The sequence below is a fragment of the Trypanosoma cruzi genome, genomic scaffold (assembly GCF_000209065.1).
Source record: "Trypanosoma cruzi strain CL Brener 1047053517159 genomic scaffold, whole genome shotgun sequence".
NCBI lineage: Eukaryota > Euglenozoa > Kinetoplastea > Trypanosomatida > Trypanosomatidae > Trypanosoma > Trypanosoma cruzi.
In genome coordinates, this window is record NW_001849566.1 from 402,566 (window position 1) to 428,255 (window position 25,690).

The window sequence follows — 25,690 nt, forward strand, 5'->3', positions numbered from 1 at the left end:
CGGCCGCATCTGATACATCTAAGCAACAACGCGCGAAACACAAAAGAGAAAATGTGATTCATGTGTGAGCCAGTGCCGAAACCACTCAAAAAAAAAAAAAAAGCAACCAACAGCAGCATAAATAATAACAACAATAAAATAATAATAATAAAACAATTCGAGGCATTTTCGTCTGACACGCATAGAATGAGGAGGGAATGTCCCTTTTTCCCCTTCATTCTTCTTTTCTCGCTTTCTCTCCACGTTCACTTGACTCGGGAAATCTTATCCCCTTCTTCGTTTTTTACTTTTATTTTTTTCCTTTTTGCCTTTTCTTCACCACTCATTGTTTCACCTTTAAAGCGTCCCGGTCGGCAATCCCAGGACGACCCACTCTTTGCTAGAAGGAAGCGCGCACGCAAAAACAAACAAACAAAAACGCGTGCCATACTCGAGATAGAACGAAAAACAAAAGACGGTCTATCAAGCGGGGGAAGGGGGGAAAGGGCGTTTGGAAAAAAGTGACAATGCCGACTTTTTGCACAACAAGCAAAACTGTTCTTTTTTTTTTTTTTTCTTCTTTTTTAAAAACTTTTGTTACAACAGAAACTAAATCATTCCGAAAGCAAAAATAAGTCGAAAGCACGCATAAAAACCAAACAAAGGAAGAAAACAAAAAACAAAAAACAAAACAAAAAAAAATGAGGGCGACGTCCCGTAACACGTACTTAAATACATCGGTGGGGAATGCGGGTGGCCATGGGCCTGTACAAGTACGGTGCTGCAGTTAATAAGGTCACGCAAACCAGCAGAAAAAGGTTGATATTTTTTTTTTCCTATTTTCCTCGCTCTACCATTCTTTGAACCCTCGCCCCTTAGGACTAGAACCTCCTCCACAGGAATAATTTTGAAAGGGGAGAACGTGATCTCACTCCTTCGTAAAACAATGAGCTTTCACATAATTTTTTTCCCTCGCTTTTTCGCTTAAAGTCCCTCAAGCTTTTTTTTTTTTTTTTAATCCCCCCCTTCCTCCCTTGCTTCCTCCTCAGATATCAATCGACTCCGGTTCATATTCCTCTTCGCTGTCAACACAGGAGTTCGGGGCTTCTGTTAGACCCTTGGAGGTGGCTGGGGAACTATCCTCCAACACCGTTCGGGTCTTTTCATTCGCTCTCACCGCGTCCTCCTGCAGCGGTCGGAACTCCAAAGGGATGCTCCCAAGCGCCACTTCTCTTGTGGCATGTCTTGAAACATGTTCGCGGACAATAGAGACATAGGCAATAGGGTCATGAAGCAACTTGGAAGCGGCAGAGGAGTTTAAAGGGTCAGAGGCGTTGGGATACCGCAAGAGTTGCGGGAGAAAAACATCGAAGACGTTCTGCAACTCATACATGGGTGTCCATGTCTGATTAATCACATCCAGACAAACAGACCCGCTTGCCTCGTCCACATTTGGGTGATAAATGCTGTTGCTGAATCCGATGCAAGGGGACTTAAATGGGTAATCAGCTGGAAGCTGGACGTGAATAAACCACGTGCCATCCTCGTAGGCTGTTCCTTCGGGTCCATTAAACTCAACCCAAAACTCTGAGACAGAATTAGATGGATGCACCTTTCGTGGGCCATTCATCAACTTCATAAAATCCATCTCCTTACGTCGTGAGGAACGATCTGCGGACATGGTGGATGTATTGTATACGTCCCCCTCCCCTTCTTTCAGTGTTCTCTCTTTTTTTTTTTTTTTTAAATTCCCTTTTTTTTTCTTTCCTATATGCCTCGTTTTTCCTCTCTTGTGAAATCGTAAAATTTAGGTTGCTGCAAAAGACAAGCCTCCGCCCACCCAAAAAAAAGAAGAGGAGCATATAGGAATAAAAGTAAAAATTCGCAACCTCGCAGTAGGAGGTCACACACAGACACAAGCACAAGCAGAAAAAAGAGAATTGCACAAGAATGAATTGCCACCAGTGTGCACAAAGATATATCAAGAAGCTTTAGAGAGGGAAAAAAATTCACGAATGCGTTCTTATTTCCCGCACTCCCATCACTGTTTCCTTGTTTGCTGTCGTCGCCAGATTTTTTATTATATTTGACACGCACTCTCGTCATCACGCTCACTCTGCCTCCAGCGGGACCCCATCACCTGATAGAGATGGATGCAATTGCGTCCCGATCATCCCGCGGTACATCAAAGCTAGTGCAGACCATGCACGCAGCTTCAGTTACTATCTGAAGTGAAGCGATGACAACGTGGTCCTATACCCTCTGCCCTGCATCATGGTCCTATCGCCTTATAGGGGAAGGAAAACAACATATGAGAACGCAAGAGAAAGAAAAAACGCGCGTAAAAATAAATCAGGAGAAATCAATAATACACAAACATAGGAACAGAGTATTAGAAGATCACAACAAAAATAAGCTTTTCTTTCATTATTGCATCAAATACGAGAACAAATGCAAAGGTTTTGAATTCGTATGTGTATATATATTACTCGTAGTCATCGCGTTGTACGTTGAAGGTATCCACATGATGCTTAATCTTTGAACCGGGCATCCACGTGACAAGGTCCTCTAGACCTTTGGAGACAAGAAACGCGGGGTCCCTAACTTGTGTTGTGCCCACACGCACATGTCCATGATGGATAAGTTCCGCAGCAAGTTTGCAGTTTGCTGCCATGCTGAGATCACGAATAACCGTAGATAACCGTCGCCTACAAAAGGCCTCCACACCGACTTTGTCCACCTCAGCCAAACCAAGCTTCTCCTTAATAAGCCCCATTGTAAAGAGTTTCTCTAGCAGTTGCTGGGTTATTTGTATCCGTATCTTGCTGTCGGATGGAAGGTAGCGAAGGTGCGCCAAAAGCTGCCGGGTAAGTCCCACCAGACGCAAGTACCTGCGGTAGTCTTCACGGTCCTCCAGGTGATACTTTGTGATACAGAAGGGCTCATGCCAGTTATCCTGTGGATACTGCATGAAGTCGTGCTTTCGAAGGAGCTTCTTCTCATGGTACTTGAGGGCTCGATGAATGGGATTGCCTTTACTGTGCGTCGAGGCCGGTGTAAACTTACTCCGCTTGCTGCGCCTAAGAGCTACCTCCTGTTCTTTCACCGCACTTTTCGACAGCCCTGCCTTCACCACAGAAGCACGTTGTGCCGTGTCCCGGACCATCGCCCCTACAGTAAGAAGCACACGGAAGAAAGAATAATCAAAAAACACCAACAAGAACAAATAATAAACTTCAAATACTATCAAAAAAAAAAAAAAAAAGACTCAGGAATTCACGCTAAAAGACAGTAACTCTATAGATATGTGCACGATTCCAGAACGCTAATCCACCACCCCGTTCTTCAGTTAACGGAAAAGGAATAAAGCATATAACATAAATAACACTAAAGACAAGCAAATAAAACAAACAAACAAACAAAAGGACATTCAAACTAGAAACGGCGCACACATAAACACACGTAAGTTCGCCATATATAATTTCATCAGAGACGTCGATTAGCAACATGCTTTGTGGGACGTAATGCTTCCAACTCCCTTTGTGCCTCCTGCTTCTCCAGAAATATCCTCATAGAAGTTACCTTTAGCTCTTCAAGTTTCGACAATAGGGCCTCGTTTTCCAAAATCATCTCATCATATCGTTGAGCTGCCTTTTGTGTTTCTTTCCTTGAACTCTTCACCTTTTTCATAATTGACTTTTGTTTATCCTGCTCTTGGGATATAAGCTCCTGGTACTGCGCGGCCTGGTCTTGCATACGGCGATTATTTGCGGCAACTTGTTTGTTGATATCATTCATCATTTCAGATTTTAGTTGCTCTTCACGGCGACGCATCTCAACCTCCTGTTGCTTCAACATCATCTCCATCTGCTCCACCTTCTGCTTCTCTGTAGCAAGGAGGGAATTGGACCACTTCACCATTTGTCTGGTATTCTCAAGGTTGTCACTTTTTTCTTTTAGTGAAACCTCGGTACGTTGAAGCTGTTCCTGCAGTCGATCATAACTCTTTTGAAGCTCACTGTATGCGGCCATCTTAAAGCGCATCTCTTCCAGGCGTCCAGCGCCATTCGCTGCTTCCTCTTTCCATCGTTCAATCTCGGCGCTCTTTGCACGCTCCATGAAGTCCATCTCCTCCTTCATCTCACTCAACTGACCTCGTAGAGTTTCCAGCTCCACCGAAAGCTGTTGGTTGTACCGTTGAAGCTCACGATTTTCACGATCTAACTCCTGACGCTCCTCAGTGGATTGCACACGTTCTTCTTCAAGTGTCGCCTCTAATTCTTTTATTCTCAGCTCGCACTTGTTGAGTTTCTTCACAATTCTATCACATGTCTTTTCCTTCTCTTTTATCACGCGTTCAATCTCTTCATCTTTCCGATGAAGCAATTCCTTTATCTGCTGTGCGGTGGCTTCATCCGCGAGACCAGAATGAAGCATGTTGTTGTCAGCGCCGGCACCGCTGTTCGCCGTGGTTCTCCCAGTTTTGATAAGTTCATACTTCCTTAGCATATCGTCCAACTTTCGCTGGTGCTGATGACGAAGCTCTGTGAGTCGCTGTTTTACTCGCAGTTGCTGCTGTAACTTGGCGCAAAGATCCCCATCCATGGTGTCTTTCTCCTCCAACGCCGCAAGAATAAATGCGTCGGTGGCCTCGGAAACTTCGCGGGATTCATTTGTAACCTCCTTGGCATCCGCGATGCAAACACCATAGCGGCGAAGTGAAACGTTCACTTCTCTGATGCGTGACTCGAGGGCTTTTCTGATATTCTTCTCTTCATTTAACTGCTGAAGCATGGCGGTTCGCTCGTCCGCGTTGGCCCATGACGCTCCACCGCCAGTGGAGGCAGAAATTATGGCATTGTTGCCAGTTTCCTCTGAAATCCGCTTCAACCTCTCAATATCGCGTTCCTTTTCCGTTACCAAAGCCTTGGAGCGTTCCAGTTCCTCCGCCAAAGACTTGTATTCCTCCTTGTTTTTGGAAATTTTCGCCTTCATTCGCTCCTGGTCTCGTTCAACCTTTTCCCGCAGCTTTGTATTCTCGTCCTTAAGGGTGCTTAAATCTACCCTTAACTGAGAAACCAACTCATTTTCCGCCGCGCGTTTTACTGAGTCCTCTTGACGCAGGCGCACCAACTCATCACGAGCGCGGGCTACCTCATCCAGTTGCCGCTGGGTTTGTTCCAGTGCACCAGTAACAGACAAATGGGCGTATTTTTCTAGATCTTCTCGCGTGTATGTAGATTGTCGCCAGGCTTCGTACATAGCGGCAAATTCACGCAAGTAGAACTCAATCTCCTTCACATCCCAACCGTCATCCGTCGTATTGTACGAGCCATCCTGTGGCATTTTACTTCGAATTGCCTGTATCTGCTCTTCATGGCATACCTGTTTAATGAAGTTCATTGCAAGAGAGCGAAGCTCCTTCCCACGCCCCAGTTCATTTTGAAGATTCCATTCCAAAAGCGAGCGTCCATCTATTCCCTTCTCCAATTCTTTTTGTTTCTCCGCAACCATCCCGTTTGCCTCCTCCAGCTTCGCCTGAAGAATACGAATATCTTCTTCAAGTTCAATGTTGTTTTGTACGCCCCCGCCCCGAAGATCGGCATTTTCAATCTCCAGCTCCTCAATGCGCTGTCGAAGTTGGTCCTCCTGGTTAAGATCAACATTCCCTAATCTGCTCTTTAGCTCCTCAATCTGATCCAAAAGGTCCTGGATACGAGCATCCTTCGGATCCATATTTTTAATGGGCTTATTTTCAATCTGTTTCGCTCTGAGGGCAAAACGAAGAGTTGATATAGTTTCTGATATATTTTTTTCGGATGGTCCAATGTTGGCAAACATAACAGTCTTTGCATTACCCCCAAGAGAATCCTTAAGCAGCATCGTCAAAGGCGAACCCCGATACGGAATATGTTTTCCACCCTTGACAATGGTGTCAATGACAGTTGCGAGCGCCGACAGCGACAGGTTGATGTTACACCCTTCCTTCGCAGTTTCTCCGGTGGCATTCGTTTTACTCAACTTTTCCGACCCTGCCAAATCCACAACGTTGATTTTGCTCGTGAGAACAATGGGGGAGCTTGGGTCTTGCTCAAAATCAAACTGCTCTACCTGAAGAGTGAATAGTGAGTGGGATCGGCTGCTGGTATCATTCAATTCGGTGGAGGCGGTCTGTCGTCGGTCTGTTCCAGCGTTAAACCACCGAATAGCCTCATCAAAACTTGTCACCTCTGGCATTTCGGCGCCCTTTACATAAAAATTTTTAGCCATGTTTTGTTTTATTTCAAGATTGACCTGCTTCGAAGCCAAAAGATCCCGGGACTTGCCGTTGTAAAGCTCAACATAAGAAACCTTGATCTTGAATGATTTGGTGGTTGTAGACAACTTCCTCACCTCGTTGAAGAGGTAATTCACAACCTGCGGCATCATACCCCACATTTGGGGATCACTTAGTTTACCTGTCATTGTATGCGTCTTGCCGGATCCTGACTGACCGTACGCAAAGACCGTTGCATTATAGCCTTGAAGTACAGCCTCGACAAGTGGCTGCACCTCCTGAAGAAATATATCACGTTGTGTATAGGTGTTGTTATATACAGCGTCAAACGCAAAGGTGTCGGCATCCCCAATAGGATGCTGCACAATGACCTGATTTGTCGCAAGGTCAAGACGCACAAGAGCCTTGTCACCACGCTCCGCCTCGTACGGCAACAAGTTTCGGCATCGAACAACCACACGAATGTTCTCTGCTCCCGGCTGTTTCTTCACCATCTTCTCCCCTCTTTTTCTTCCAACGCGGCGACTTCCACCTACCTTGGCACAATGGCATTCTCAGCAGAGAAAAAGCCAGGACAAAACATTACACAGCGCTCCCACAGAGAGAGGCGTCTCCTCGTTAAGAAATCAACAACAACAAAAACAAAACCACCAAGCATAATAATAATAATAATAATAATAAAACAGAAGCAATAAGCCAAGAGACAAAAAAGAAAAATTGAATCCACCCCACGTTACATTTCGCAACGCCGAAGAGCATCGTATACCTCACGCACAGGTACAAACGCCACATCCAATTTTCCACAGGCGTTAATGGTCTCATTTTGAGAGAGATCTAACCATGGATCCCGGTACAACGGAGTTACTTGAGGGTCCGATGGCGGTGCGTTTTTCAGAACCTGAGCAACAATGACACCAACACACCGCCCGTTGTCTTTCCGAACAACAGGCCCACCACACATACTCAAACTGAGAGGGGATTCTAATGACGCCAGAAAGACAGTGCCGTAGTCAAGAGAGACAAGGGCCGCCCTACACTCGCCCTTGATGCAAGCATCTTTCAGGTGTAGGCCATCGTCGTTTGGATTGGCCCTCTCTTCCACAGCCTCCATCCCAAAAAGTAAGAGCTCCGTGCCTTCTTTGATGGGATCCACGTCCAATTCAAACGGCAGCAAACAAAGCTCATTGATCTGCTTTTCATCCTCGCACCTGAGAGAAGAGACATCCACATTGGGGAGGAACGACTGGGCAAATTCTAGATCGAGTGATGCTTCGACCTTACCATTGTTCCCTGGTTTCAGCAATTTTGTGCTAATGTGGCGTTCACCAATTGCCCGGAGTCCAATAGTGTCTCCAAATATCTGCCGATACCTGACAGGGCACGTCACGTGAGCTGCACTCAGTACGTGGTACTTGTAGAAACCGCCAAGCTGCTGAAATAACACAAGAAATCCACTTCCGCGAACTAATGGCAAAACCGTTTTGCCTTTCTGCGTCCACAGAAAGTAGGAAGAGACGCCAAGTACAGACATCACACTGTCACCTATGAGAGAACGGAAATAAAATAAGGACAAAACAAGTCAAAAAAAAAATCAATAAAGAAATAAACAAGGAAGCTTTTTTGTTACATGATAAAAAACACTTCTTTTTCATTTAAGTCCCATAAACTCCTGGAATATCTTAGATACATTTGTTTCGTGTTTCGTTTTTTTTTTGTGGTTTATTTTTTCGTTCATCGCAGATGGGGTATTAATATACATGAGCTCGGCCCATAAGCTTTAGAAATTCCTCTTCGCTCACTGTCAATGGCTCCTTGATGTCGTTCTCATTTTTTCCAAAACCAACGGGAGGATGAGCAAAGAGCACCATCTCCGCCAGCTCGTCATCTGTCAGATCCATCTCCAACGAGTCGGCAATAGGACGAAGATCATCTACGGAAATGTAACCCTTCTCTGCAACATCTATGAGCCTAAAAGCTCGAATTGCCTCGGATCTGCTTTCGCGCTGCATCATCTTCGCAAGAAGGACGCAGTAAAACTCATTAAAGTCCACCCCGCCAACGATAGAACCACCCACCTGTTTAAGCAGTTGAGTCAACTCCTCTTTACTTACATCGTAACCGAGAGCACAAAGCGCCACTTTCACATCCAACGCCTTAATTCGTCCCGTCCCTTCTGAGTCAAAAAGGTCAAACGCCTCGCGAAGTTGAGCCTTGTGTTTTTCCGAAATGCTGATGCTAAGCGGTGTTTTCTGGGCAGGCTTCTCATTCACGAGATTTTTTGCGGTACACTTGGCCTTAATTGACTCCATTGCCAAAAGCTATAAAGAAGTTCAAAATAAATAACTAAATAAGAGCAAAAAGACAATAATAATAATAATAATAATAATAATAATAATAATAATGATAATAATAAAAGACATCTCAAAAGCACTGATATATTCGGGAAAGTGCCCCAGAAGTCTTCTCCTTTCCCTGCGTTTTGGCTCCTTTCTCCCGCTCTACGTCTGGGGATTTGATAGCTCCTGCTGTACCTACAACAGGTGCACTGAACCCTCCGTGTGGTAATATCCATCTTTTGACCCTCTCATGCTACAAATATCAACTTGCGAAAAGGTCACATCCCCAAAATCGTGGTGCTGATACTCTACCCACATCGATATGGGTATCTTGCTGCCAAACTGCGTCTGCTGTTTGGACCTAATTTTCGCGATGGTGACGTGAGGCACGTAGGAATCATGTGGATTACCCTTCATGTCCACTTTTAACTCACCGCCAACCCTTCGACGGATTTTGGAAACAGCGGTTTCCAGAATACCAAAATCTGCCTCGGGTACAACACGTATAAATAGAACACGGCCAAAACCAAATGTCCCCAGACCCCTAAATCGAAGCTGCAGCGGATGGATCACCGAAAACACCTCCGAAACGCAGTCATAAATTGATGCCAACCTCTCAGTTTCCTCCCTCTCCGAAATGGCCATCACGCCCAAAGTAATGTGTAATTTTTCCAGTGGGACCAGCAGCGGGGCATGCTGCTGGTGAGAAAAGAGAATCTGATTATGCATTTCATTCACACGTGTTCTAAGGACATTTCTCACTGGAAGACGCAATGATAAGAAGTGCGTAGGCCGCTCGCAAGCACTCCAGGCAGGAGGAATCGTCTGTCGCGTTTCTCCGGTAGCAAAGCTCGTGCGAAGCTCACGACGATACCGCGACTGCACATCCGCCTCCTCCACAGTGACCCCCGAGGCAATTCGACGGTCCACAATGCGGTGATTAATGGGAAAATAAAGTCCTCGTTCGCCTTTCTGCACAACAGCAAAAGTGCGCCGAAGCATTTTCTAAATTCGAGACTCACACAAATGGGGGGAGGAAAAAACAATGAATACAGGGCATCTTCCTCAAAGGGGAGCCGCTTGATCAACGCCAGAAAAAAGACAACAATGAAGTAAATTACAAAAAAAAAAAAAAAAAAAGCCCACCCACGCCAATCAAAATACCAACGATCGATTCAGCTGAAAAACAAACAAGCAAATCGTGACATTGAATTTTAAAACATGCACTCGTGTGTGGCCTGCAAATGGGGGGCTACTTCTCGTTTCCCCCCGCAGACACACACACGGCAATAATAATAATAATAATAATAATAATAATAATAATAATAATAATAATAATAATAATAATAATAAACAGGCCATATAAATGTATGCATGTTTGGTTGTTGTTGCTCTTTTAGTTTCCTTCCTTCCCTCCCTCCTTTTTCAGACGCAAACAAAGAAGACAAATGCATATTTATACATATTCCTCTCTCCGTGAGTTACCCTTTTATACGTTACTCACCACTCCCTCCTGAAGAGAAAAAAAAACTTCCCCCAAATATGCATGCATTAACTATTAAAGCTTTGTTTATTCTCCACTATAAGTATTATTGTTTGCATTTCCATTGCTTTCGCTCTTCAGAATTCAGTTAGTGACGACGCATCAATTTTAAATCTGCCACGGCCCTCTTTTCTCTCGCTCACACACTGCACTAAAAATTAATTACCTTGAAAAAGAAGAGGAAAAAAAAAAGTCCAGCAAAACACGCCATTAGACCCCCGAATAAATCGATAAAAAATCAACACTGGCCTTGCTTTCCTGGTAACGGGTCACCTCCACCTTATCGAGAAATGACTCCGTCACATCTCCTCCATACCCTGCCTTCCTCAGCAAATGGTTCAGGGTTTGCGTATGATTCCACCCCTCCTCGGACATGACGGACGGAAGGTACGTGGCAGAGTAATTTTTGTACCTAATCCGTATCCCGTGAATGCCTATAACCCAGTCCTTCCAGTTCGCCGCCTTCTCGAAGGAGTGAAGCACGTAAACCGTACAACTCAGAGAAGGAAGCTCACTTAGTTCAACTGGACGAAAACGACTGTCTTCACATGATGCGGCTATAGCGTAATTTTTCAGCTGCCCACGTAGCGGCTCAGCAGCAAAGGTCCCAATACAGCCTCGAAGTGCGCCATCGACAGTCTTGAGGCTGACAAACACAGGGCACGGGTCGTCGGAAATACTCTGGGGAGCCTCTGGAATTGCCTCATTCTTCAACTTGCTGGAGATCACTGCAAAGCAATACTTTGCCATATCTGGGGTAGCCTCGACCATCGCTAGATCACTTTTTGAACCTTCCAAAGCAAAAAAAAAAAAAAAAAGCAAAAAAAAAAAAAAAAAAGAGTTTTGAAAAAACAAAAATGACATCCACTTATTATGTTTTGTCGACGCTTTTTTGTTGTTCTTGCGGGAATTCATGTAAATACGCCTCCCGGGAACATTCTTCCCCCTCTTCATCAACGCCACACTATCATTCCCCGGGCTCTTCCTTCTTCACCAAAACTTCTTTTCCAGGTGTTTCGCCCATTATTATCCCACTCACGTCCTGACACTGTTTCCTCCACCCTCAGTCGGGGGAATAACGAGGGAGCAAAAAAAGCAAGTGATGAAGACACCTGTAATGTCCATTAATACTTGAATGCAAGGTGCCGCGTGTTCTTTATTAATCCCAACCGCCTGAAACAAAAAGGGTAATGTCGTCCCAAACAGAACAGAAGTTATCATGACAAAAAACAGCGAAAGCGATATGGCAATTGTTGAGTAGAACTGGGCCCCGTAGAAGTAGTAAACCCTAGCGAAGCCTACTAGGGTCAGCAACGAAGAAATGATGAAGCCACAAGCAACTTCCTTTTGAAGCACCAAAAAAAAATCACGTCTTCGAAATTCACGCGTTGTCAAACCAGTGATACATCGCACCGCAGACTGATTACCTGCATTACCTCCGGCGCCTACAAGCATTGTAAGAAACATGGGAATTATGACGTGGTGAGAAATAAGTACCTCGTACAACTCAAGTATAAACTGAGACAAAGACTGGATTAACAAGAGAGCAATCAAAACTACTGTTCTCTGGCAAACTACGTCAAGGATTCCGCGAATGCCCAAATGGAGGTAACCACGCGGAATTTCCTCCCTTGCCAAATACTGAACCACTTGCTCCTCCTCCATCGCCTCAACATGCTCAGTTTTATTCTCAACTGAAGCAAATGGAATCATTGGTTCTCCCATTTCCCTTTGAATGTTTTTTTTTTTTTTTTTTTGTATGTGGAAAACATGTAATATAATACAATATCGCAAAAGTGGAAAGGTAAGCCAAATCAAACCCAGAGGGAGCACACGGCGCAAATATAAAACATGCGGGTAACAATCCCGCCAGCACATTACGGTACCTTCATCCAAAAAAAAAAAAAAAAACAGCACTCAGCCCCCTAAGCAATTACACGAAAAACGAAGAAACCGCTTCCCTGGCAGGGTGCATTGCCTGTTCGGGAACGGTCTCGCGTCGAGTGGCGAGTGTTCCCCGACAGCGGTGACCAACAACACATTGATATCCCTTTTCGTCAGGCGTCTTCTCAAGAAAATCTACCAGCCTTAATGCGTTGTGCTTTGAACATAAAAGCTCTTTGCATCCCTTTACCAAAAGATCGGAAGGCAATTCCAGTGGCGTAGAGAGACACGCCGACGCATCGTAACAGACGTGGTAGCAATCCTTAATAAACTCGCATTGAGACGTCAACTTTCCGTGTTTGGCGCACCACGTTTTGCGATCGGCCTGAGCCCAATCAGATGAAATCACCACACCAGCATTTCGAGGGCGATTAAACGTGGGTGTCCAGGTCACACTTGCTGAAAGGGCGGGATGTGCCTCTCCAAAAACTTGTTGGGGTCGACTACCCTTCGGTGGTAGAACGTGAGGAGGATGCGACACATTTGCGTGTGTTGTCGGCAAAATTGCCTCATTGAATTGACCACGACACGCGAACTGTGGCAAGCATTCAAATATCCCCTTACGAACCTCCTTCATTTGATTCATGTTCCTCCGTCGGTTGTGAAGACTGCAAATGACCATTTCTATCTCTGCCCGCTGACGACATTCCTTGTGGAATTTGCAGCGCATTTGCCCAGTCTGACCATCCAAAGGTATCAAATCAACCCTTGTCCTTTTTCTTCTATGGACGGAGCAAAAGCCCATCTCTACGGTAGACTTACTCCCGTGCATTTCTAGCTTTTGCCCCAGGGAAAAATTAATGCCTCGTTATGATAACAAACTGTGGAGGGGGATCAGATTAAAGAAAAAAAAAAAAAAAAAGAGAATGGGCGAATCGTTGATTTTGAAGAGTGGTGTGTTTTTGCTTCATTAACTTCTCCCTCATTGCTGGCGGCAAAGTCAACGTAGAAAATGAGGACAAAAATAAAAATAGAAGGAAATGTTCCCGAAAGCGTTTGGCTCTAATTTCCCCCACTCCATGCATGCGGGCGCTTCAACGGTGCCATTCCTTGTATGGTCGCAATGTATAAAAGCAGGTATGCACATTTTGCTTTTTTTTTTCCTTTGCCCCGGTCAAGAAAAATTCCCTGGCACTTCCATCCACGATTGATGATCGGACGGGTCTTTTGCCTGAAGGACTGTCATTTCACTCGTCTCATCATCGTTGATAAGGTACAGCAGCGAGGCTGAACGACTCCACGCCGCACACGCCGCACCCCGAGGCCACCGAAAGACTTCACAATCGTACGAATCCAGGACAGGCGAAACACAATTAAGCCGCACAATATACACCGAACTACGACAACAAATCGTAACCAACTGAAAGGAACGTCCAACACATGGAGCCCAAACTATATGATGAACAGAACTCTCGGCTCTCTCTGGAAGCGTGCTGCGGACAAGCTCAAACTGTTCACAATCCTTTGAAGATCGGTACAGATAAAAGGCACCATTCATGCATCCGACAGCAAGAGCCCTGCCTTCATCCGCTGAACTTGGAAACCAAGCAATGGAAGTAATCCCGCCCCGGCGTGTGTCTAACGACCTACCTGTCTCAGTCTCCTGAGTGATTTTGCTAACGCACAAAAATTGTACAGGTTGGATGTCATACAAACGTATCCAGCCATCCAGCGATGCAGTTGACAAACGGAGAATACGATGCTGTTCAAAAGGAATAAAAGCCACATCAGTAATGACATCCTTTTCAAACCCCCTAACAACAGAATATTTCACCGCATCGCACGCCACTTTCCCACCATGCATCGTGACTATAATTTTATACACATAAAACCACCTATCAGCACCCGCAGTGGCGAGCAAAGGCCCATGCTCTCTGTGTAAATACCATGCTACACGAGTGACCGTAGCCACATGATCCTTAAGAATAGAGCACAAAGCCCACGCGCTAGAGTCTACCCCCAATGGATTACGATAAAAGATGTTAACCTCCTTGTCACTCGAGCATGTTGCAAGCAATACGCCCGATGGGTCCAGCGCCATGTGGTGAACAAACGTTCGGTGAGCAGTTTTACACGAGCGCATCTCAGGCCATCAGCCACAAAATCTCTGTAACCCTTTGCACAGGCCACACGCACACACACACAATAAACAAAAAAAACAACAAAAAGTTCCACCACGAAAAAAAATACATCCAACTTTAACCAGCAATCACCAACGAAAAAACAACAGGAGCAAAAGTTTCACCATCATGCAAATTTCATTGCTGCTAGATTTCTCTTCTCACTTTCTATTCATTCTCGTTGCTTTTTTTTTTTGTTTGTTTCTTCAACTGATTAAAACTTACTTTCCATCTATACATAGCCTAACAACAGCCGCAAGTTTTTCAGCCATTGACACAAAAGGTGAGGGGTTGACGAAGGCAGCGAGTACAATGAGAAACCTGTTAAATTCACCTTTGGTCACCTTCCCCTGGACTGCACCCAGGCTGAATAAGGTGTCAACTTCACTACTAAGGAGGCCAAATTTTGCAATCAGAAACCCTTGAATCAGTTCCTTTGAAAAAAATACCTGGGATCTTTTCCCCTTGAACGTTGAAAAAAGGCTATCAATGACCCTGGCCTGTTCGTTGAAATAATTTATAACGGCCTCGTCAGAAAGCGCAGTAAAGAGATCTTCTTTGGGATCAGCATCATAGTTATTCTCCAAATGCTCCACCAGACTGCTAATTGTCCAAGACGTGAGATGAGACACACTTAAGAGGTAGTTTATCATGTCATCTATAGACTTGATGCCCTGTGAAGGATACAACGCGCGAACAATTTGGCGGTCATGCGGCTCCACAATGGGACAAATGCACCCCTCAATTTTGGCCTTCTGTAGAGGAAGACCAGCTGCAGCAAGTTCACAAAATACCCTACCCAAGTAGTCACCCACTTTATTGAGCTCTTCCGCCGTCAAACAATTTCTTATGGCTTCAATGTATTTCTCATTTGTCGCTGGGCAACAATGAAGAGAATCCACGCCAGTGGCAACATGTGCTACCATCTCTTTTCCATGCTCATTGAAGACATCGGTTGAAAATTCATCCTCGGAAGGAAATTCATGCTGAGTGAACAGGGAGCAATGGCCACCGTCATTCACGCAAGCAAGAAACTTAAGGGTTAAATCGTACTTCCGTTGATCATCGCGAACCACATCCACCAGTCTTAAAGGGGACGTGACAGGATTGCAGACGCTCGTCACCATGGCAATAAGATCATCCGGTCCTGGCCGCTCAGCTATCTCACCGCCCATTTTTGCCCTTGAAAGAAATTGAGAAATCGTGTTTTTACCTAGTTTACATGCACGCTTTTGAGCTTCTCGTAAATAGAACGTTGCTGTGTCTGTTATGTTTTGAATGGTTGACTGAAGATCAGCGCGAAGATTTCCAACGGCAGGAGGTTGAAATTCGTTGGTGTCAGAGAAAAGGCTAACGGTGGTCTCATTCCAGCTTTTCCAATGCGCACGAAGAGAGAGCACCGTCTCATCCAAAATGCCCTCAAGGACCTTCAAACGACTTTCCACCTCCATAAAACGTTCAGTTGTCGTTTCCAGCAAACGATGTTTCTCCCGAACCTCCTCAAGAATACTTTCATGACGGCTTTTAACGACCTGTTCAATGTGATACAGTTCCTCAATCTCCCTTGTTAATCCATCGTGCTTTAAAAGTTTTTCTCGCAGTGTTACCTCGTGCGCGTAGCGTCGCCAACTCCTGACAAATCCAGGAACCACTCTCAACGCTGCACCCCTGGCAGCCAACCGTTGAAAGCACCTCTTTTTTGCATGGACATGCAGACAAAGACCACACCAGGCCCTAAAACACATCTTCAACCACAACTTGTCAAGCTTGCAAACAACTCGCGTCATGACTTCTTCTTCCAATGCAACTTTGCGCTGTAAAATGGAAGATAAATGAACATGGTAATTAAATTTCCGTCGGATACACGCGAAACACTCCGCATAGGGCCGCCTTTGAAGTACCTCTCCATGGGGGAAAGCATAAGTTCTCGCAAACATTATCGCAGGAAGGACCTCGTGCAACGCCTTCTCAAGCAGATCGCCATACGTTCCCAGGCAGAAAGCACAGCGATGAAGAACGGGTAAGACCGTGGCCAATAGGAGATCTTCCGTAATATTTTCATTGGTTCCATACTCATTCATCTGCTGCAACAGAATTTCGGCAGCCACAAAAGGACTTCGATGAGAATCCAGCACTTGATTAACATGGCTCGCCCACCACTTGATCTTTACTTGTGTTGCCTCGTCTTTTTCTACACCATCAAATGGATCAAAGGCAGCGCTACGCTCTGAATCCGCGTTGGGGCACGCCATCATGACTCGGCCACTTTCATGCACAGAAGAGCGCATAAAAACCCGTTGCAAAACAGGCAGGTGTCCAGCCTAAACAAAAGTAAAAAAGAATAACAAGTAAAAATAAATAAATAAACACACACACACAAAAAAAAAAAAAAAAAAAAAAAATAGAAGGGTGTTTTCACAATTTAAAATAATTTCAAACTAATCAAAAAGGGAGCCGCACAATATCCTTCATTACGGTAGGAAGAGAAAAAAAGGATGAGAGGGAGAAAGAGAGTATTTCAAGCCATTCAAACTCATAACAGACATATCGCCTCCCTCTCCCTCTCTCTCTCTCCCATAAACACACACACACACACACACAGACAGAGACAAACACCACAGCCAATGCCACCATCAATGGCTTAAAATTCCCTGACGAAATCTCACCGTAAGTGAGTTTCTAAACATCCCTGTGACGATCCACCCCCACACCTTGATAAAGGTAACCAATAACAGCAGTGCAAATAAAACCCGCTGAAGAAAGAATTGGGATTGTGATTGGAAACTTAACTGGGTAAGACGCTGAAAATCCTCGTTTAACTTTCTCTGGGTGGAAGATGCAAATGCAACCATTTCTTCTGCAAGTTGAGATTGCTGAGCACTACGTGCACCTCGGTGAAGAAGTTCTCCCCGTAATTCGTGAACCTCCTCCCAGACGTTTTTCACAAAACTTTTTCGCAGCCACCTTTCCCTCACAGTGATCTCGTTAAGCATGGACGTTTTTCGAAAAAAACGTCCCTTCTCTACGGCCAATTCGTAACGGTTACACATGCTTGAGACGGAGTGCTCCGTCTCTTCTTGAAAACGCCGCCAATTGGATTCAATTTCTCGAAGCGAGCGAGTCCCTCGAAGCCCACTAGACTGTTCGGCAGCCTTCGCATTTCGACGATAAACACCACCGGAGCGTCCAAGATCATCATCACTACGAGCCCGAGCATGTTTGTGTCTTTGAAAATTCTCGTTCCCTTTCGTATTTGCTTCATATTCCTTCAGACGCTGAATCAGCTTGTTGTGATGCTCCTTAATAATTTTGTAGGCTGCATTCACTTCTGACATTCTTTCATGCGATCCGCCGGGGCGGTCAGGATGATTAATAACTACAAGCTCTCTAAATTGCTTGGACACGTCATCAAAACTTGTGGCGTTTGTAACGGTAATTTCAAGAACGTCATACGGATTCTTTCCCTCCGGTGTGAGAGGAAGCTCTTTGCTGACACTCACAAAAGCTTTGCTCTGGAACACACACCGAATGCTGCCGCGAACAGACAGTGTGAGTACCTGACGGAAGCGCATCATAGTTACCCTTTCTCCTTCCCTGACTCACGCTATCAAAAAAATAGACACACAAGCAAAAAAAAAAAAAAAAAAAGCAGCAACACTCGCGCTTCAAAAGGATAAAAATAAATTTAAAAAATAAGAATAAATTTCAATGATTGATACGGTCAGCAAAAATCAACAGCAACACAGAGAAAATTAAAGAATACATTGTGGACGCGCTGGAACACAAGATAATAATAATAATAATAATAATAAGGCAGCAACAAAAAGTTTTTCCCGTGTCACATGGCATTAAACTGTTCCTTCGCCAGTTGTATATTCTCCAGAAGTCCCACCATGTCACAATCCGTCGATGTGGCAGCAATCTTCTTTTTCATGGCAAACTTTGAAGCGGTAGCAAAATTGTACGTAACGCAAGTTCCATCAGAAAAAACCGTTGTGCGTACCGAATCTCCACCCTCACTTGAAAATGGGAACAATTCTGCCAGATTCATCGCCCCTTCTTCCTTTCCATCGGAATCCACCCACAAATTTACACCGGCTGCTCTCAAAGGCCGCCGATTAGGACAATTCATTCTTGAATTCTCCCTTCTCGCAGCTTTGGACGGAGGCTCAAATACAGAGGAATCAGCAGAATCCCCTCTACTCTTCCCAACAGCCACTTCACGTCCTTCGGTCATCAAGACCATCACCTTACCCGTTTCTCCTTCCAGTACAGAACTCACCGTTGCCCTTTCTCCTTCTTGTACTTCACTCACCCTGCACGGACCAGCATTTTCATCCTGAAATAACAAGAATATAGTTATACCTTTTCGCATGATTCTTTCTACTTTAAATCCATACTTATTGCCATGTGGAGCTGAACATACATAAAATACGCGATTTCCATATTCTACAATAAAAAAACTATCCCATGAAAAAACCACGTTATTTCCCCCTCGGCCACCATTTCTCAGCTCTGAAGCACCGGTAGAAATGATGCGTCGCCTTTCCTCAGGTGGCTTCCCGTCAATTCCAACTACAGAAGATTTTCTCATGGAAACAGTCGACTCACGCCTCAGAAGATCGTCAAATTTGGCATCCAAGGCATCCCGTTCTTCATTTCCAACAAAGAAGTATGTCTTTGTATCCCCTCCCTCGCCAACAACAATTTTTCTTGCCCTCACTGAATCAGATATCACCGCAAAGCGCTCAATCCTTGAAGTTTCGTTTACACCAAGTTCTAGCACCACACCCAAGTCACCCTTATACCAAGGAATATAACCACGTATATCCACATCATCCACAATGTAAAGCCATTGGCACGTGCAGTTCTTCCACTCAGGGGGGAGTCGCTTTCCATGAATCGGTTGGCAAAGCCAGTAAGTTTCCTCACCAGCCAATGCCACAGCGAGCAGCGTTGCCTCTTCCCCCTCACACGCCATTGATCCCTTCCACCCTCCGTATTTTTTGTTGTTGTAGAACAAGGAAAAACAAAAAACAAAAAACAAAAAACAAAAAAAAAAGCGTGAATATTAAAATATTTCCAATATTTCCGGAATCTTAATAAACCAAGACCGCTTTTCCATTCATGGCACCATGCAAAATTATAAGGCAGTCTAATCATAAAAACAAACGCCACTTACACTGCCATTCAACCACTACATATTCTTTTATTTGCTCCCATTCCTTTCCCCGTTCAAATCGCCAAAAATTGACGCACTTCACAGTTTTGTTCAATGAAAACCAGGTTGGCCGACCAGTAAGGCCCAACCCTCCCCTGATCGTATTTTAAAATGTTCGCACAAAAAAGTCCTCAATATGGGGAGGAAAAAGACCCAATGACAGCACACAAAAGTCAAAAACTGACAAACGCAAACTGCAGACATCATTATTCCATTTCTCAAAAAATCATACTCACAAAAAAAAAAAAGAATATCAACGCACGGATGCACAAACGTACAACAGCAATAAGGCGCGGTAATATTCAAAGGGGCACACCAGAAGCAACACATTGCAACAGCTCAAGCCCCAGTATCGGCTCCAGACAGATTACGACCCTCCAAAAAGGTTGGGGATTTTTTTTTTCCCGATGGTGGTGGCGGTGATGACGAATGCAAAAGGGTTTGAAGGTGGTGGGATGCATTCACACGCCCATCACTGAGAGAACGTTCATAAGTGATGCGCAGCATCGGAACCATGCCCTATTTATTAGCACGCATTTGCACCTGAAAATACTAATTTTGTATTTCTACAAAAAAATAATAAGCAGAAAAAAACACACGAAAAAAAAGAACAATTAACTTTGCCTTTCTCCTTCGCCAAATACTCGGTGCCTCCACAAAGGAAAAAATGACGCACACACAAAAAACAGCAAACGAACACGTAAAAAAAGAAAAAAAAGGCCGCGCAGAAAGCAGGTTTTTAACACAAATCGACACACACACACACTACTTGTGTTGGCCATCCAATTCTTCATCTTCCGCATTTATGACTTCCTTCTCCAATCGACGAAGCTGCCTTTCCATGCGCTGATCGGCGACAAGCATCCTCTTTTTGGTACTGACTATCATTCTGTGTGGTGTTGATCGTTCCAGCCGCCGACGTGTGCGACGGTCTGACTTTATCTCAAGCATCCAGTCTTCAACAGCACTCCCTGACTCCTTTATAACACGAGCAATTGGCGGAATCCGTTTTTTATCATCCTCGGTAAAAAATGTTATGGCCTTGCCCGTCTTTCCAGCCCGCCCACATCTCCCAATTCGGTGAATGTAAGACTCAATGGTGATTGGGAAATCAAAATTTATTACGGTTCCAATGTTCTTAAAATCAATCCCGCGGGAAAGAAGATCAGTGGTGATAATTACCCACAACTTTCCTAAACGAAAGTTCATTATTGTCTCATCCCGTTCCTCGTGGTTCATTTTAGAATTCATCACCGCTATGTTAAGGCCCTGGCATCTTATTTCGTCATACAGTTCCTTTGTCCGTTCGATACTCTGGACAAAAATAAGCACTGGAGGGCTGATTCCCTCACGGAGCAAGTTACGTATTTCTACAATTTTACCCAACTCATTACCACAAAAGACAAGCTCTTGTGAAATTTTCTTATTTGCTGAAACACGACCAGAGACAATAATACGGATTGGATCTGGACTCATTACAGTACGAGCTATTCCCTCTATCTTTGAACTTAGTGTTGCGGTAAAGAGAGCAACAACCTTCTCCTCAAAAGTGCACGCCGTAAGGATTGAGTCCACCACTTGAAGATTGTCAGTCGCCGAATCCCAAAGACGGTCTACTTCATCAAAGACCAAATACTGTGTATTGCCAAGATCAATTAGTTTCTTTTCTATCATTGTAAAAACACGCCTCGGTGTTGTGATGAAGATATCCTTGTTTCGAGTCGATTGTCCATGTTGAACAAGCTTCCATCTTTGGCCCTTCATGAGAAAAAAAGCCTCCCTTTCAATTTGTTCAGCTAGTTCCATGGTGGGCGTTATAATAAGCCCTCGAACCCCGGCTTCTGTGTTAGGGGACTTCAAAATATGAAACATGGGAATGAGAAAGGACAAAGTTTTTCCCGAGCCTGTTGGAGCACACGCCAGAACATCTCTCTTGTTAATTAAACACGGAATCGCCTGCATTTGAATAGGAGTCGGAATGCGATGATTTCGCTCAAATAAATTGGAAACGAGACGCTCATCCACGGAAAGTGGAGGACGAACAAGTTCTGAAAAGTGCTGAATTGGCTGAGGCACATCAACGCCCTCAACCTCCAGCTCATTTTTCTTCCACAGGTTCCTTTTCTTCTTTATACTCATACTTTTAACAGGAGTATGCGTTGTTGTGGCGTTGTTCCGGATATCTTCCTGGGCCTTTCCTTCTAACAGCCCCGCGCCCTCGCTTGTTCCCGCGCTTCTGGAGCGTCCAAAAATGTTCAGGGTGCGATTGGGCATGGGTACCTCCATGATATCGCAGATAGGAGTCGAGTTGCCAGGCGCAAAAGGATGATCCAATTTGGTATTCTCTGGTGTGAAACGCTTCATGGCTGCGCCGTGCTTCTTGACATCAAATTTTGTCCCTGTTGTTAATTCACCGAAGAAACTCATTGTCCCTCCTTCACACACACACTGAAAAAAAAAAAAAAAAAAAAAAAAGAACTTTCCACAGAAAAGATCACATCTTCATCGGGTGCAGCAATAGCAAACAATAATAACATAATAAACACCTCATGAAACTTTTTTTCGCGTTCCCCGGTTGCAACGCATCCCACCACCTTTAGAGTATCGCCACAATTTGGACAAAAGACGCATTAGATGACAAAAAAAAAACCTACACAACGTACTCCGATCCGTAAAAGCTTTTGACGCAGTGCTTAAAATATTGCATAGGTACCTTGCATCTGGAAAAGTCGTAATCAGTGTTGCGAAGGCACGTGCCAATTAGACAAGATAAAGCGGCACATTGTGGTGGTGGTTCACCCTCACTCTCGCCCTTAATTTTTACTTCCTTGGCGCCATTTAGGCGCCATGATGCAATGCATCGATCAAACAATGCAAGCTCAGCGCTGCATTTCTTTTCCAGCTTGTGGTCCCCCAAATTTCGCTCTATGCACTTCCTCCATGTAGTCACTTCTTCATCACAAATATTTGAATCCATCGAAAAAACCATAGCGAAAACGCATTTGAACTATTCAGAAGACCAGGAAATATTCGCCTGGGCCGCTGGCCGTATCCTGAAATTATCTAAAGAAATCAAACAAGACAGGGAAAAAGGGGTAAAGGGAGAGGCGGTGGGATCACGCCAATGCTTTCTCCTGGTTATATATATACGTTTTGATGACAACTCACGTGACCTTTGGCACTTTTTTATAATTAGAAATTCTTATAACTTACGAAGTGGAAAACTTTGGGTTCTTCCACAAGACCCCGCCGCAATAAGGGGAATCAAGGGGTGGCACGGCAAGAGTAAAAGTAAAAATAGAAATAAAATAATGAAAATCGTCTAGACGTTATTAGTTTTCCGATTCCTAGAATCGCGGTCAAATAAAGAATCATAAAGTAGTAAAAAACGTCGCACAGAGTTCGATTTAACAGTATATATATTAAATTAGATAGTCAGTTTGCACCGTGAACTTTCTCTTCACAATCTCCTATAAAAAATTATGCACCAGTAGGAATATATATATATATATATATATATATATATATATATATATATATATATATATAGTTTCTATTCGCATTTTTTCCACCTTTTTGGGTTCATTTCAGTTTTTCCACCTATGCATATTGCAGGCCACCACAAATGCGCACCTCCAATACCAAATTTCTCGCGGGTGCATTATTGCTACTTACTTCCTCCGCCTTTCGCACGGCATAAGCGGCCAAATGCAATGATCGAACCACCGCTGCGGGTAAGGTTCAGCGAGCTGTAAATGCCGTAACTCGTGAGAAAAGTAAGAGAACCAGCAATTATTGTGACCAGAGCCGCGATAATCAAAAATTTCAACTTGTATTTCTTGATAAGTCTCATTAAGACAAATTGACCAAGGATTGTGCTCACAATTCCACAAGCAAACAGAACACCCCCGTAATCAATAAGAAGATGACTTTCAATCAACAAACTAAGTGCAGAGGAAAAGGCTAAAAAAAGTGTTACAACACCTCCTGTGACAGAAGCCTCTTCAGGAATAAGGCCAACGTCATACAAAATAAAGCCCAGCACCAAACCACCTCCGATACCAAGCATGGCCGATGCAACTCCTGCTACAACAGAAACTAAAGGGTACAGGATGGTGGTACTATTGTTCCAGTGAAAAACCAATCTGAATTTTTCCATATTTGACAATCGATGACGGTAGCAAAAAAATATAACAATATTCAAGACAACTGGTAAACAGTATGCAACAATATACGCTCCACCTCCGCATTTCGTTCGAGACCTCCATGCTCCAAAAGATAAATTAACAATAAAGGAAAACACCACACATGAAATTTCTATCCATGGATACTGGGGTTGGGTAACGTGAAAAATTTCTTCAGGTGAATTCAATGTTGGTGTTCCGCTAACTTCTTCTGTAGATGAAACCGTATTCGTTCCTCTCCTCTCAGACTGATCTTTCCGGTATTGTGCAATCATTTTTCGCACGCTGCGATACAAAACAGCCGTAAGGAGAAGAAACAGTAAAACCAAACGAAACAAATCTGGACACAACCTGTTCAGCACTCCTCCAATGAGAGTACCAATGACACCGAGTGGAACAAGAAGAGTCAGGTACTGATAATTGATCAAAGGACGTGAGCATCCAGCACAAGGAAAACGCTTCCGAATGGCAATGAGCACGTTCAAAATGCTTTGTCCGCATATAGTAGTTTGAGATAACCCCACAGCAAAATCCATCGGCAACCCCATGAGCAAACAGAACATAGGCACAAGAATACCGCCACCTCCAACACCAGCCAAAACAGCAATGGAACAAACGGCAACCGAACAAAGGAGTGCCACAACATAAAGGGCTGAAAAGTTGCTGACGAAGCTCTTAACAACACACTTTCCTTCCTTACATTCCATGGCATTAGGATAACAATCAGCCGATGTATTACAAGGGACGCAAACGCCACGATCAGTATCACAAGCCAAATCTCCACATTGCAACGTTTGAGTCACGCGAGAGCACCTTTCACAAAACACAACATTCGATGTCAAAAGAAAAAGCACCAAAATGCAAAAAGGCCTTTTCATCATTTTCATATGCGGATAGACGTCCATAAAATATAATACTAATAAAATGCAAATGCAAACCTAAATAAATAAATAACAACAACAACAAAAAAAAAAAATCACAAAAAAACTCTATGATTGTTCAAAAATTATTGAAAACGCAAATGGAAAAGCCTATCTCCTCCCTGACATCGCCAAAAACAACAGTAACAAAGACACAAAATTACAGCAACAACAACAACAATGACTGAAAAGGCGAAAAAAAAAAAAAAAAAAAAAAAAAAAAAAAACCGCACCATTCAAAGCATCAGATGAACAAATTGCTTTGGGGGAAAAAAAACCTATAAAAGTTTTCGGCGACCCCGTTTTAGGGAAAGACGAATCTTCCTACGACGCCCTGCATTGATTTTCCAGGACTTCCCGGCAAAGGACTGAAAGGACCGAATCGCAGTGAATGGCACACCCTCAGGAAACTGTGGTGTTAAGGGGCCCTTCTTTGCACGCTTGAGATCAAGAGACCATTGTCTATCAAACCATGGATGCCTTCGTTTCCACACCAATGGCTTTCGACGACCACGCTGAGCAGGTTGGCCTGTTCCGCAAGTCAAATTCTCCACTTTCGGCACATCGATAAGTAAAGTGGGCATTCTCTTTTCAATCAGAAGACTGGGTGAGGCGAGTCCAGTCGGTGAGGTTCCCACTCGTGCGGAAGTGTACGAGGTACACAACGCCCGTGGGAGCAAACAACGGGTGATGTTCCTTAAAAGCATATTCTACCTAATGAGAAAAAAAGATCAATAATAACAAATACAAAAAAATCCTTTTCAAAGAATGCTAAACAGTCAATAATTCACACAAAATAAACAACATCTAAAGTGGACATTATTTCTGCTCCAGATTCCGGAGGAGCCAGTTTGCTCTCTTTTCAGCAAACGATAGACGCTCTAAAGCCCACGAATCCGAACGCCCATTGACTTTTAACTTTACAACAACAACAACAAACCTTGCGCAAATGCTTTTGGCAGATAAATCATAAACGATGACGAGTGTTTTGAAAGAACGCCAAACAACACCTCTTACAGTGCGTCAATGAGGGTGGTACGCACCTGGCACAGACCAGCTGATTGCATCCTATACAAAATCTCGAGCATCCGACGCACACAATACTTCCACATGGACAGCGCAAATTTCCGCCACAAAAGTGCATAAATATCTAAAAAGGCGTTGAA

General features: G+C 44.1%; 17 protein-coding genes across 17 annotated transcripts, besides 33 other annotated features; all 17 read right to left on the minus strand.

The window, feature by feature from the left end:
• Positions 1-4,577: a sequence feature (heterozygous, non-Esmeraldo-like haplotype).
• Positions 121-151: a microsatellite.
• Positions 538-565: a microsatellite.
• Positions 581-681: a sequence feature (A-rich).
• Positions 1,025-1,660, minus strand: Tc00.1047053509161.10 (ubiquitin carrier protein 4, putative; the record flags this gene model as incomplete). Its single annotated transcript, XM_806566.1, has 1 exon — positions 1,025-1,660. The coding sequence occupies one exon, from the start codon at positions 1,658-1,660 to the stop codon at positions 1,025-1,027; it is 636 nt and encodes a 211-aa protein (XP_811659.1).
• Positions 1,702-1,745: a sequence feature (T-rich).
• On the minus strand, positions 2,465-3,145 carry Tc00.1047053509161.20 (hypothetical protein, conserved; the record flags this gene model as incomplete). Its single annotated transcript, XM_806567.1, has 1 exon — positions 2,465-3,145. One exon carries the CDS (start codon positions 3,143-3,145, stop codon positions 2,465-2,467), a length of 681 nt encoding a protein of 226 aa, XP_811660.1.
• Positions 3,371-3,415: a microsatellite.
• Tc00.1047053509161.30 (OSM3-like kinesin, putative) lies at positions 3,466-6,750 on the minus strand (the record flags this gene model as incomplete). Its single annotated transcript, XM_806568.1, has 1 exon — positions 3,466-6,750. The coding sequence occupies one exon, from the start codon at positions 6,748-6,750 to the stop codon at positions 3,466-3,468; it is 3,285 nt and encodes a 1,094-aa protein (XP_811661.1).
• Positions 4,578-8,350: a sequence feature (haploid, Esmeraldo-like haplotype).
• Positions 6,913-6,937: a microsatellite.
• Tc00.1047053509161.34 (hypothetical protein, conserved) lies at positions 6,990-7,787 on the minus strand (the record flags this gene model as incomplete). The annotated part of the gene is made up of 1 exon (XM_806581.1): positions 6,990-7,787. The coding sequence occupies one exon, from the start codon at positions 7,785-7,787 to the stop codon at positions 6,990-6,992; it is 798 nt and encodes a 265-aa protein (XP_811674.1).
• Tc00.1047053509161.40 (centrin, putative) lies at positions 8,005-8,565 on the minus strand (the record flags this gene model as incomplete). Its single annotated transcript, XM_806569.1, has 1 exon — positions 8,005-8,565. One exon carries the CDS (start codon positions 8,563-8,565, stop codon positions 8,005-8,007), a length of 561 nt encoding a protein of 186 aa, XP_811662.1.
• Positions 8,351-8,735: a sequence feature (haploid, non-Esmeraldo-like haplotype).
• Positions 8,620-8,669: a microsatellite.
• Positions 8,736-11,011: a sequence feature (areas merged during assembly that could not be assigned to a particular haplotype. This can correspond to areas where the two haplotypes were merged or to regions with more than two copies in the genome that were merged during assembly.).
• Positions 8,788-9,594, minus strand: Tc00.1047053509161.50 (hypothetical protein, conserved; the record flags this gene model as incomplete). Its single annotated transcript, XM_806570.1, has 1 exon — positions 8,788-9,594. The coding sequence occupies one exon, from the start codon at positions 9,592-9,594 to the stop codon at positions 8,788-8,790; it is 807 nt and encodes a 268-aa protein (XP_811663.1).
• Positions 9,881-9,945: a microsatellite.
• On the minus strand, positions 10,346-11,089 carry Tc00.1047053509161.60 (hypothetical protein, conserved; the record flags this gene model as incomplete). The annotated part of the gene is made up of 1 exon (XM_806571.1): positions 10,346-11,089. One exon carries the CDS (start codon positions 11,087-11,089, stop codon positions 10,346-10,348), a length of 744 nt encoding a protein of 247 aa, XP_811664.1.
• Positions 10,937-10,973: a microsatellite.
• Positions 11,012-11,107: a sequence feature (areas merged during assembly that could not be assigned to a particular haplotype. This can correspond to areas where the two haplotypes were merged or to regions with more than two copies in the genome that were merged during assembly.).
• Positions 11,108-17,820: a sequence feature (areas merged during assembly that could not be assigned to a particular haplotype. This can correspond to areas where the two haplotypes were merged or to regions with more than two copies in the genome that were merged during assembly.).
• On the minus strand, positions 11,171-12,013 carry Tc00.1047053509161.70 (Mg++ transporter, putative; the record flags this gene model as incomplete). The annotated part of the gene is made up of 1 exon (XM_806572.1): positions 11,171-12,013. One exon carries the CDS (start codon positions 12,011-12,013, stop codon positions 11,171-11,173), a length of 843 nt encoding a protein of 280 aa, XP_811665.1.
• Positions 12,069-12,851, minus strand: Tc00.1047053509161.80 (hypothetical protein, conserved; the record flags this gene model as incomplete). Its single annotated transcript, XM_806573.1, has 1 exon — positions 12,069-12,851. One exon carries the CDS (start codon positions 12,849-12,851, stop codon positions 12,069-12,071), a length of 783 nt encoding a protein of 260 aa, XP_811666.1.
• Positions 13,194-14,162, minus strand: Tc00.1047053509161.90 (hypothetical protein, conserved; the record flags this gene model as incomplete). Its single annotated transcript, XM_806574.1, has 1 exon — positions 13,194-14,162. One exon carries the CDS (start codon positions 14,160-14,162, stop codon positions 13,194-13,196), a length of 969 nt encoding a protein of 322 aa, XP_811667.1.
• Positions 14,421-16,487, minus strand: Tc00.1047053509161.100 (hypothetical protein, conserved; the record flags this gene model as incomplete). Its single annotated transcript, XM_806575.1, has 1 exon — positions 14,421-16,487. One exon carries the CDS (start codon positions 16,485-16,487, stop codon positions 14,421-14,423), a length of 2,067 nt encoding a protein of 688 aa, XP_811668.1.
• Positions 16,578-16,601: a microsatellite.
• Positions 16,780-16,804: a microsatellite.
• Positions 16,833-17,774, minus strand: Tc00.1047053509161.110 (hypothetical protein, conserved; the record flags this gene model as incomplete). The annotated part of the gene is made up of 1 exon (XM_806576.1): positions 16,833-17,774. The coding sequence occupies one exon, from the start codon at positions 17,772-17,774 to the stop codon at positions 16,833-16,835; it is 942 nt and encodes a 313-aa protein (XP_811669.1).
• Positions 17,821-19,237: a sequence feature (areas merged during assembly that could not be assigned to a particular haplotype. This can correspond to areas where the two haplotypes were merged or to regions with more than two copies in the genome that were merged during assembly.).
• Positions 17,873-17,905: a sequence feature (AT_rich).
• Positions 17,987-18,011: a microsatellite.
• Positions 18,038-19,180, minus strand: Tc00.1047053509161.120 (hypothetical protein, conserved; the record flags this gene model as incomplete). Its single annotated transcript, XM_806577.1, has 1 exon — positions 18,038-19,180. The coding sequence occupies one exon, from the start codon at positions 19,178-19,180 to the stop codon at positions 18,038-18,040; it is 1,143 nt and encodes a 380-aa protein (XP_811670.1).
• Positions 19,225-19,261: a microsatellite.
• Positions 19,238-20,107: a sequence feature (areas merged during assembly that could not be assigned to a particular haplotype. This can correspond to areas where the two haplotypes were merged or to regions with more than two copies in the genome that were merged during assembly.).
• Positions 20,108-20,172: a sequence feature (areas merged during assembly that could not be assigned to a particular haplotype. This can correspond to areas where the two haplotypes were merged or to regions with more than two copies in the genome that were merged during assembly.).
• Positions 20,173-21,744: a sequence feature (areas merged during assembly that could not be assigned to a particular haplotype. This can correspond to areas where the two haplotypes were merged or to regions with more than two copies in the genome that were merged during assembly.).
• On the minus strand, positions 20,186-21,847 carry Tc00.1047053509161.130 (RNA helicase, putative; the record flags this gene model as incomplete). Its single annotated transcript, XM_806578.1, has 1 exon — positions 20,186-21,847. One exon carries the CDS (start codon positions 21,845-21,847, stop codon positions 20,186-20,188), a length of 1,662 nt encoding a protein of 553 aa, XP_811671.1.
• Positions 21,745-21,840: a sequence feature (areas merged during assembly that could not be assigned to a particular haplotype. This can correspond to areas where the two haplotypes were merged or to regions with more than two copies in the genome that were merged during assembly.).
• Positions 21,841-22,644: a sequence feature (areas merged during assembly that could not be assigned to a particular haplotype. This can correspond to areas where the two haplotypes were merged or to regions with more than two copies in the genome that were merged during assembly.).
• Positions 21,872-21,898: a microsatellite.
• On the minus strand, positions 22,071-22,409 carry Tc00.1047053509161.135 (hypothetical protein, conserved; the record flags this gene model as incomplete). Its single annotated transcript, XM_806582.1, has 1 exon — positions 22,071-22,409. The coding sequence occupies one exon, from the start codon at positions 22,407-22,409 to the stop codon at positions 22,071-22,073; it is 339 nt and encodes a 112-aa protein (XP_811675.1).
• Positions 22,446-22,892: a mobile genetic element.
• Positions 22,645-22,863: a sequence feature (areas merged during assembly that could not be assigned to a particular haplotype. This can correspond to areas where the two haplotypes were merged or to regions with more than two copies in the genome that were merged during assembly.).
• Positions 22,864-25,690: a sequence feature (areas merged during assembly that could not be assigned to a particular haplotype. This can correspond to areas where the two haplotypes were merged or to regions with more than two copies in the genome that were merged during assembly.).
• Positions 22,917-22,969: a microsatellite.
• Tc00.1047053509161.140 (hypothetical protein, conserved) lies at positions 23,088-24,509 on the minus strand (the record flags this gene model as incomplete). Its single annotated transcript, XM_806579.1, has 1 exon — positions 23,088-24,509. One exon carries the CDS (start codon positions 24,507-24,509, stop codon positions 23,088-23,090), a length of 1,422 nt encoding a protein of 473 aa, XP_811672.1.
• Positions 24,657-24,709: a microsatellite.
• Positions 24,720-24,751: a microsatellite.
• Positions 24,803-25,231, minus strand: Tc00.1047053509161.149 (hypothetical protein, conserved; the record flags this gene model as incomplete). The annotated part of the gene is made up of 1 exon (XM_806580.1): positions 24,803-25,231. One exon carries the CDS (start codon positions 25,229-25,231, stop codon positions 24,803-24,805), a length of 429 nt encoding a protein of 142 aa, XP_811673.1.